The sequence below is a fragment of the Parus major genome, chromosome 6 (assembly GCF_001522545.3).
Source record: "Parus major isolate Abel chromosome 6, Parus_major1.1, whole genome shotgun sequence".
NCBI lineage: Eukaryota > Metazoa > Chordata > Aves > Passeriformes > Paridae > Parus > Parus major.
In genome coordinates this window covers 11,382,536-11,393,304 of record NC_031775.1, presented here as the reverse complement: position 1 = coordinate 11,393,304, position 10,769 = coordinate 11,382,536, and the positions used below count along the sequence as shown (strand labels likewise).

At 45.4% G+C, this 10,769-nt stretch overlaps 1 protein-coding gene across 1 annotated transcript in view; it reads right to left on the bottom strand.

The window, feature by feature from the left end:
- Positions 1 to 2,966: 2,966 nt before the first annotated feature.
- The window catches only part of SYNPO2L (synaptopodin 2 like), a 39,410-nt gene continuing 31,607 nt past the window's right edge, over positions 2,967 to 10,769 (bottom strand). The window contains exon 4 of the mRNA XM_015633843.3: positions 2,967 to 9,576. Coding sequence (XP_015489329.1) covers positions 7,241 to 9,576 — 2,336 coding nt within the window. The 3' untranslated portion in view covers positions 2,967 to 7,240. The remainder of the gene's footprint in view (positions 9,577 to 10,769) is intronic.

Sequence of the window (10,769 nt, the reverse complement as noted above, 5' to 3'; positions counted from 1 at the left end):
TCTGACACTTAAGCACCAAGACACACCTTAAACTGAGTCTCTTACCTCCTATGCTATGTTTAAATGAAATTATATGTCTTTATTTTTAGTTACCACACTGAGAACTAAATCCTGCTCCTTTCTATACATGGTTTCTCCTGTGACATAGGAATGTCTAGTTCACAAGTCTATAAATGTCAATTGTAGATCTAGCAGAAACTTCACTTGTGTCCTGCCACAGTGCTAGGTTCAGCAGGTCAATGGCTTTTTTGCACTGGTAATATTCTACCTATCTTCTACCCCTATCATAAATTATGCAATGAATTGAGAGGAAGACATCAGTGATTTTTCTGTTATCCTACCCACTTATACTAGTCAATGCTAATGGTTTTGAATCGCTACAAGCTGTGCTTGAGGTGGTTTAGTTTTGTTTATGGACTGTGGTGTGGTGTGGTGGCATAATTCAATCCTTGCTTAAGTACATGGAATTTCCATTAATGACAGTAGGGTTGTACATGTGCTGCCTGTAGGACTTTTCAGCGCTTCAGAGAGTTTATAATCATACAAGAAACTGTCTTTCTGTCACTGTGACCACCTCCCTCTTTCCAAATACACCTTTCGTTATAGTGGCCTGAGAACAGCCTAAACAAAGTTTTCCTTTCTCTGACATGTTTCTTCAAAATAAATTTATTTTTGCACTGCATTCTTGTACACCTAATTTCAAATGGTCTAACTTCAGGTTGTCAATGCCTACAAACACATTTCAAGATTAGGATACAAAATCTGCCTTATTATGCTTCTAGATGGACACAAGCAGCATATCAAAGATGCATCAGCAGCAGAGCTGTCTCCAGAGCACATTTTGGTCATGCAGAAGTCAGGAAAACAGCATCAGTCTTCACCACTATAACTTTTCAAAGATTGAGAATTAAACCTTGCTCTTGCTCTCCTTTTTCCCTGTTGCCCAGGACTGATCTATGTTTCAAGTATTCATAAACAGCAGATTCCAACATGATTCAATCTGTTCTGGAAAAAAATTGCAAAATTCTTGATTTGGCCCTTTTTTCTGGTTATTGTTCAGGTGATGATTAATATAATTATTGTTATTGTAAAATATTTAATGTATTCTTCATGAATATTCTTCTTTCATGTCAGTTTACACAGGCATGAGGGAGACTTTTCAGTACTTCATAACACCAAAATAGGAGAAACAGTAAATGCCAGGCTCTCTAGTGCCGCTAAGTGGGCTTAATGCACAATAAGATGTAGACCGCAAAATATGTAGGATTTGACCACAGAGCTGGAGTGTGTGTGGAAATTGCTGCCATTCCCATGGTGTGTTACTTGCTGGGCAGCCTGTTTGCGTGACCCAGGAATCCCCTCCAAGCTGCAGCAAGCCCCCTGCTGCCAAAACTCCCTGGTATGAGCCTGACCTTCTCCTCTGGTATGTGGGACTGAGCAACACCATATGTGAACGTCAAAAGAGGATAGATTAGGAAGAAAGGACTTCCTAAGATCTTAAACCCTCTAGACTTAACACCACATGAGGCGAATGCCAAAGCCCCAGGTAACTCAGAGGAGAACAGTGGCAACATCTAGTGGCCATTGAAGCTATAGGTCTGTGCTGTCGGGGAATAGCCTTGTCTTTCCTGCATGCCGCACACTTCCCTGCTGTGCTCTTAGCTGCACATTCTCCTTCCATCGCGTATGATTGCTTGGGGGTAGATGTCTCCACTAGGCACCTTACTGTTTTCTGGTTTTAAACTTCTCTCTAAGGTGGGTACTGAAGGCCAAGTTAATCGCTAGCCTGCTATATAGCTATATAGAAATCCTTTGGCTTGGCAGGCTCCTGTTCCACTTTTCAAAGTCTGTTTGTCTGGCTCCTTCAGACATGATCTTCTCTGAGAGGAAATGACTCTCACTTGAGAAGGTTGTAGAGGTTAACAGGGAATTTAATTAAGAGTCCTAGATACAGCAACTGTCCTGCAATGTGTCAAACCATCTGGAGTAGCTTATAATCCTACTATGTCAGATTTATTAGGCAAAACAAGATGCAGTCCTAATCTGCAGCCTGTGCATCTGTATACTTACTTTTTTGGGAGCTGTGCTTCTGGTTGGAAAGAAGCTTAGGTTAGGCATCAGCAAACATTGCTGCCCCTTTCTGTATTTTCTGATGGCAAGTCAATCAGAAATATGCTGGATAGTCCTAAAACCTACCTCCAGACCACTGCAAAAGGAAGTCCTCCTTGCTATTAATCTGACAAACATCCGCAAAATTATACTTAAACAAATGTCCTTAGCCTGCAGTCTAACCCTACAGCTGATCTCAGTGTCTTTTACAGTGCTTAGGAATTATCTGTGAGTGAGATATGTCTGGGAAAGGCAACCTGCTAAGACTTGTCCTAAACTGTACACAATGAACCTCTCAGGATCCAGAAACTGAGTAGACTTTAATATGAATTATGTTAAGTTTAGAGTTAGGATTTGATTTGGAGCCTGAGAATATAATGGGATATATTTGATTTTCTAAATGACTTGTTTTTCAGGTATCTTGGTTAGTATTAAATTGAATTGTTCAATGTGAGTTTACTTTTTTTTTTTATCTGAGCTTACCAACTTTCACGGATACTGGATTTACAAGAAGAGGGTAGGGTTTAGGTTAGAACAGGCTGAGGGGCAGTGATGGGGCAGGCCAGCTCAGGCTGGTCCACAAATGTCTTCAGCCTGTCAGTGAGTGTTTTATAGTCTGTAGTACCAAAGTTTTGGATCTCACTTAAGTTTTTGCTTGCATGGCGCTTTTTTAATGCATAGAGACTTTAAGTCCAACCTAGGTGTTTTTATTGCTGAGATATCCCAACCTTTTTTTGAACTCCTTATATTCTCTTATCCTTAGCAGTTTGTAGTAGGTAGTGCTAAATGCATGTGGTTAGAAATTCCTCCTGGGTGTTAAGCAAAGAAAGTGACAAATCACACATTTAAATGACACATTTAAAGTGCATATCACAAGTTTATTTTTCTGCACAAACAAATAGAAAGTGATTTTAAATTGGGAAAAATAAAAAGACAAAACAGAAAAGGAAAAAAGGTATTTCCATAAACAAAGATGCCAACTCTGTTCATCTGGGGTCACATCTTTCACCAGACAGAGCACTGCTGCTGGGCTCCCATTTTCAGAGCACTGATGGGTCTCTTCTAGGAAAACAATCTAATAGGGGGTGCAATTTTAGCAGAAAGGGATATTCTTTACGAGGAGCAATCTTGCCTCACACTGTGCTCATGTCTGGTATCAGTGACTCCTCATCACATCAGTCTCTTCTGAGATGTTTCCTCCCAGGTGCTGCAGGATCTTGAGGTTATCTCTGGTAAGTGTTCCCATATATTGAGAGGGAAGGGACTGTTACTTCTGAAGCAAAGATAAAACCCCTGAATTGCCATAGCTGCAATGTGTAGCCTGCAGCATGCTAGAGAGGAGGGATGATAGGCAATTTTAAATCAGAGCCCATGAAGACATCTTCAAATACTTAACAAGGGAACAATGGGGTTTGGCCTACCACTGCAGCTTATAACTTAGCAGGTGGGAGCTAAAACTTGTCAAACAACTGTTTATGTCTGTGCTTGATCAACAGCTGAGGAATTAGACATGGAGAGGCTCAAGACAAGCTTACATGTTCCATAAGTATTCCTTGTAACCTCACCTGTGACCTTTCTAACAGACCAGCCACAGCATTTTCATGAGCAGACATCAGCAGAGCTGCTTAAAGCCAGCAGTAGTTCAGATTTCTTCCTTACAACTTGACAGATGCATCTCAGTATTATTTCTCATATCATGATACTTGCATCTACAGGCCTTACTTGGGATACACTATGAGCACTGCAGGCCTCATCAGCAACAGCCTCTGCTTCTGCAGATCAAATCCTGTGTCAGCATAGAATGCAGAAAAGTTTGTGAGGGGCTGAAATACATTAAACTACTTCAGTTTTGCTTCTAAACATGGCATTGAAGCAAGGGTGTAAGTAAAATGCAGGATTCTCAGCCTCCTAGTTATTTTCCTTGCTTCTATATTTAATATTTGTTCTCCAATCAAACCCAACTTTTTCCATTTCCTGCCATTACATTATCCGAAATGATGGGGAAAATGCAATTATTCCACTCATTTCAATCATGATATCTAACACTGAATGGTGTTTGGCAATCACTCCTCAGCAGAAATTATTGTCTCCCAGAAATCTGGAGTGGGATCACCAAAATACTAAACCCATGCAATCTCCCTTACATACTAAGGTCAGACTTCTCTATGTTTCCAGTGGCAAAATGAATTCCCTGAGACTTTCAGGCCCTGAGAGCACTTAACTTTAGGGGCCTGAGGGAAAGGGATACTGGAGTAAGATTCAGACTTTGAGGTTATTTCTTGACTGCAGAATTATGTTGAGCACCCTTCCTCTGGTCCACACAACCCCTCTCTACACCTGAGTTCAGTAATGCTTTCAGCCTGGGCTAGCTTGTCTGTCTAAGGCTAATGGCTTAAATCACTAGCCAGGGATAGACAACACTCCACAAGGAGATGAGAGACAAAGCTTTTGGAGAACTGCTACTTCTTGAATTCCTTTGTAGAGCTTTCCTAGATAAAATAGAAGATTCCTCCCTCCATGTTTGGGAAGAGTCACAGAGCTTCAGTTTGCACACAGGTATTTTTTTTTTTTTTTTTTTTTTTTCTTTTTTTTTTTTTTTTCAGAAACACTGGCAATGCAATGCAGTACAGGATGAGTGAGAAAGCAATCAGCTGAGATACGTTTTGTAGCATGGCTGCTTCCCTTCACTGGAGCTAAGTGGATTCTGGTGATCTGAATTAACTCTGCGGTGATGATTTCTCCTAAGACGTTCTCTCTGGGGCTTTTCAGGGACATAATCTCCTCATCAATTCATGTTGGCTGCTCCTATGTCATACAACCAGCTGCAGCATCTCTTCTGACTCAGCCTCACCTTTGTCCATTAACTCAAGGTATTCCCATAGCTTTTCTCACAATCCTCTCCCATGGTTGATAGTGTGCCAAGTGAGGTGTAAGTTCTGTTGTCCTCTCTCCCCAGCATGCTCATTATATGTTTCAGGGCCAGAAGGAATGTGCACTGCAAACATGGGCTTGCGAAAAAGTCCAGCCAGACTGTGAAGGATTCAAAGGCAGAATTGTGTATTCTCCTTTTTTCTCATTATCTCCCTTCCAAAGTTGTCTAGCTAAGTTTTACAGCCTTCTTTTTCTTCATAGGATAACATATGTGAAAAATCCCCAGGTGCTCACAAAGAAAGACTTTCAAGCCTCCAAGAAAAAGTAGAGCACCAGTTATGAAAAAGCTATACATCATAAGCTCCTGCTGTGGAGAGGAAGGTTGGGTTAGATTTAGTATGAAATAACAATAGCTGCACTGCCTACAGACTGCTTCAGAACCACTTACATTTCTTTTTTTTTTTTTTTTTCCCCAAACCTACATTTTTATATATCCAAAGTTTCTGCTCAGTCCAGTCAGAGAATGGCTACTGCTTGAAAGAGAGGAGCAAGTCTAACAGAAGGGAGACTTGTCCCAAGGAGAAAGGGCTATGAGAACCTCATTCTGCCTCCTGCATTCCTAAGGGTTTAGCAAAAGTCTGGGCAATCCTGACCCAGAAAGAGGTGGCAAACCCCTTCCCTGCAGCTGGGGCATCTGCTGTGTTTGGAAGCAGTGTTTCAGGAGCAATGCTTTCTTGGTGTACTTGTGGGATCACACTGGAAAAGTGGCTGCTAGCAAAGGAGGACCACAAGCAGAAGGTAAATGACTGGGGGTTGTATAAACCAGAGAATAGATGACATGCACACACACATGCACAGTCCCTACTAATATGCTGAATTCTTCCTTGGGAAGGCAGTGGGTTTTTTTCCTGTATGCCTGTAGTGTAGGGATTAAGTTGGAGGCTAGCCTGGGACACTCAATGAATAACCAGTTGTTTTCCCAGCTTCACCAGCAAACTGAACTCTGTATATGTGTAGGAGTACAGATCCTCTGGGATTCTCAGAGCACTTTAGTTTTTACCAAATAGGCCCCACAATAATACCTAAGTAATTTAGTATGAAATTTTACTTGTGACTTTGTTTTTTTGGCCTCCACTTCCATGCTGAGAATGTCCATAAAGGCCCTCCATTTTCCCCTCATCACAAAGCTTTCAGCAAGTTTTATGTCGTGACCCATTTCTAATCTAGCCACATTTCTGTCCTAAACAAAGCAAAAAGATCATGTACAAATGCATATTCAGTCCTGTCTCATTTTAAAGCCAACTCTACCTTCTTCCGTGCAATCCACCTTTCTACTTACATTACCCATATCCTATTCTGTGGGACAGATGCTGCAGGGCCTTTCTTGGTGCCAACCAAACACTGCCTGAGCTTAGCTTTGACTTTGTGTATCCTCCAAAATGGATACTTCCTTCTGTAGTTCCCACAGTTGGTGATAGCCCCATCAAGTCCCCTCAAAGCCCCTCTTTGGCAAACTAATTCCAGACCATCCAGCTAGGATGACTCTGCCTTTTACCCCCAGCACTGGTGACTGGAGAAACAGGCACACGTGGCCACTCGGGCACAGGCCACACTGCCCACATGTTCATGGGCAAACACCACTGCTTACTCTGCTCTCTTGCCCTCTTTTCCATGCCCCCACAGAGGGAAGTCTGGGAGAAATGTCCCAGGTGAGGCCCCACTTGTCCTTTCACTCCCTGATGAGTATTGCTGTGTGCATGTGTGTGTGCACAGGTGAACATGTGCAGAATGGGAGGATCAGAGAACAATCTAATGGGAAAGCTGGGGCTTCTGTTCTGTATTCCCACCTCTCACCCTCTCTTCCTGGAAAGCTCTTGCCTCCTAGTTTGCTTCCATGCAGGGGTGACTCCAAAGCCCTTGGGAAAGGAAAACTACTGCTTCATGTGTGTCTCCATGTGAGTTAACCCCCTCTGGAGGAGGGTTTTGCTGCTGTGTACAAGTTCCCAGTCTCTCTACCACACATGTGCCCTCTCTCCACATTCTTCCTCCTGCTGTAGCCACAGCCAGTAAGCCTTTCCAGGAAGTATCTCATCTGAGACCAAGGGGAGGCTGGGGAAGGGGGTGGTGCCAAAGGGCAGTAATTTTTTGAGGTTTTTTTCTTCATTTTGCATCACTCATCCCAATGTACTTGAGCTGACATGAAAGACAAAACAAGCGCTATCTCTGAGGAGCCACAGACAGGATGGGAGGGGTACCTGCCTCAGTGATGGCCAAAACTTGGCCTCCACACATTGGCCTGCATGCCTGTTCTTGCTGCAGAGAATTTGGGCCTGGCCACCTGAAACCGAGAGGCATTGGCTGAGTTTAGAGGAGGTCCCTGTCCCACCTGTCCAGGCTCTGGGGAGCTCTGATATGGCTTAGGGGAGGGGCTGAGCTCCACCTGGAAGGGTGCTGGTGTGGCAGGGGCAGAAGAGGCCATTTCTGTTCTCCACAATGGCTCATCCAGCGTGGTGGCTGAGCGGGGCACAAGCACAGTGGGTGCCAGGCTGCTGGAGGCTGGCATGGGAGCTGGCGTGGAGAAGCGACGAATCTCCTGGGTCTTGGCTATTTTCACAGGGACCTGCTTGGCTGCCATGAAGGATGAGCTAGCCTGTGGGGTTGGCTGACCAGGAGTATTCTGAGTGCTGGGGCTTGGGGGATCCCCAAAACAGAACATGGCTGACTTTAATTGATAGGGCTGGTGGCGCATTAAATCAATGACCTTGATCCCTGATTTCTGGCCAGGTGCCTTTTTCACTTTGCTCTCTGCTTTGCTAGCCTGAGATTTGCTAGCTGCCAGGGGATAGAAAGGGGAATGCATTGGGTTGTAAGCTATTGGAGGGGGAGCCCGGATGTTGGGTGAGTATTTCCAGCATGAGGGTAGAGAAGGGGATGGAGAGGGGGTCCTGGGCTTGTGCTCTTGCTTCGGTGTTGTTTCCACCACAAATTTGTCCATGCGGCTCTGACGTTTGGCAAAGAGCTCTGCCCCCTTGCCTTTAAGCTGAGGCATGTCCTGTGCCCCATTTACTAATCCAGCATCTTGCTGAGGCTTGGGGGCCACTGGAGGTGGGGTCTTGAACTTGCGGCCTGAGGACTGCATGAAGTTACAGGCCTCAGCACCCAGGCTGAGGAAGTCCTCCTCAGGCCCAGACTCAAAGCCTGCCCCAGGGTGGTCACCTTTTGGCTTCTCATCCAGGTTCTGCACCAGAGACAGGAGCTCAGGGTTGGGTGAATTCTTCTTCTTCTCCTCAATTTTACTAAACATGGGTTTCTTGTTGCCCCGTCGGCGAGCCTCCTGCAAGATGCCTGTGCGGGGAGCTGGCACAGAAATCCTCTGCTCCCTGGAGGTTAAGGGATCCGAAGGAGGTCGTGGCATTGTTGGAGTGATAGCAGGAGAAGGCTGTTTTGGCAGAGGGGAGCTGCTTCTCATGTGCTGTGATGGTGCTGGACTAATATACAATGAAGAAGAGGCTGTTCCTGGGACTCGTGGCTGGGATGCTGTGGAGGCCATATCCCCTCCTGGCTTTGAGGGATTTGACAGAAAGATAGAGGTGGTGGATGTCCGGGCAGTGTTGGCAGAAGGCTTGATCTCTGAAGTGCTTCCTCCCCCTTTTGGCTGTGACTCCAGTGGTGATGTTGGTCTTCCTGGTGCAGGAATATACAGAGATGTGGAGGAGCTCACTGGACCACGCTGTGTTGGCACTGGTGCATTGGCAGGTGTTCCTGGAACCAGAGGTGAGAAAGGGGGAGCCCCCGTGCTTTGCCCACTCAGACTTTCAGTGGGTTTTTTGGGCGCAGATGGCCTAAAGATGACAGAAGATGTTGCTGGACGTTGGCCAGAAAAGCCAGGAGTAAAGGGCCGTGCAGACCTGTTGAACATGCTTGTTGAACTTGCAGAGAAGGGGTCGGGGGTGCTTGGGGGAGGTGGGAAGAAAGTGGGGCTGGGGGCAGTCAGGAGCTGAGTGGGAATGGTGGCTGGCTGCTTGCTGGGCATTTGCACACCTTCCAGATGGATGCTGAGGGGCACGTTGTCTGCCTTGTCTGGCACAGGCATATCTCCGTTCACTGTGCCCTGCTTTGGCTGGGCAGCCGGGGCAAGCTCTGGACTCTTCTGCACTGGAGTTTTCTCAACTGTGTACTTCCCAGCCCGTTCCCTCTGCTGCTCAAATAATCGTGCTCCTTTACCTGAGGCCTCAGTCAAACCTTTTTGCTTCTCCTCCTTCTGTTCAGAGTCAGATTTGGATTTTTCAATGTCTAGGTAAGTGTTGTCCCAGTCTGAGTGATTAGTTAGGCTTCGGGCATCAGAGAAACCTTCCTCATCAAATTCAGATTCACTAGTTGGAAAAACTCCGTCTTCCTCCTCGTAGGAGCGGTCTTCATCAACACTCCCAAAACTTACCAATGTATACTTCTTAGCCCTCTGCCTGCGCTTCTTAAACATCAGCACCCCCTTGGAGTGGGGGTTGGGTGCATCTGTCAGCAGGGATGCAATGGTTCTGCACTTGGTTTTAGCTTCTTTTACGTTCTTCTCCTGGATGCTTTCGTGGCGGTGGAGCTCTGAAAGAGATAGAAAGAGGCAGTTTCAGAGATCAGAAAAGGTTGGATGGGCAAAGGTGGACAGTGAAATGGCTACAGGTGTTCTAATGCACATAAGAACAAGCACACCCCTTGCCCTTCTTTTTCATTCCACTTTTGATGATGATGGTTTCTTTATAAACTGTTGAGAGAAAAATCAGGAGCAGTTTTCTCCTTCCATGTGTAACACAATAGAAGTTGATGCAGGTGTAGGGTGGGAACTCCTCCCACTCTGATGGCTGGTCTAAGTTTCCTATCAGTCCTGAGATTTCCTTTTTCTGAAGCATGTGGCCAAGAGTTCCTGATGTTTTCACAGTGTTTGTCCTTGCTTGTGGAAATATTTACCATTTATTTATCATCCTGAAGGTGGAGCCCTGCTTTCTGTAGGTGTTCCTACTGCCATACAGAAGATTGTATGAGTGCGAAAGGAGAGGTGTTCTGCAAGCACAGTAGGGCTGCTGCTGATCTGAGCCCTGCAATGTCAGCTACAGTCAGTGTTGTGCAGTAGCACTGTGTGTGGGGCTGTTTGCTGCTCTGCAGCAGCCCTGCTGCTGCAGGAGGCAAAGGAAGCATGATTTCCTCCTTCCTGCAGACCCTTCCCTGTGCTCCATGCCTGGCAAGGAAGAAGAGTATTTGCTCCTGAGCAAGAATCCCAGATCCCCACAACAGATCAGCCAGACCAGAAGGAAATCCACTTAGACAGGCTTGCTTGGAAAAGACAACACCCTTTGGGACACTGGCATGAAAGTGTGGGATAATCATTTCCCACCTGCTCAGTAAAGCTCCAGGGAGGAACGTTGTGTCCTCTGTCTTTGTGTGCAGGCAAGGCAGGTAGTGAACAAGATTCAATAGTAAAACCGAACTTGTCTGCTCTAAGGAAAGTATGGACATGCCTTGAATCACTGTTGAAGTGACAGAAGTCAGCACTAACCTTGCACAGAAAAAAAGCCCCACATACCTAAACCACAGACTAATTTGTGATGTCTTTCATTTCACCCTTTTCCATTCTTTTCCCCAGCATGATAGTAAAGATGAAACAAACATCCAATGTATGTATCTAATAATTTGTCCAAAGAACCCACTTTGTCCAGCTCTGACATTCCCAAGAGAGATGTAATAAATTGTGGTCTGCTGAAGGGAGAGGAGAGGAGAGGAGAGGAGAGGAGAGGAGAGGA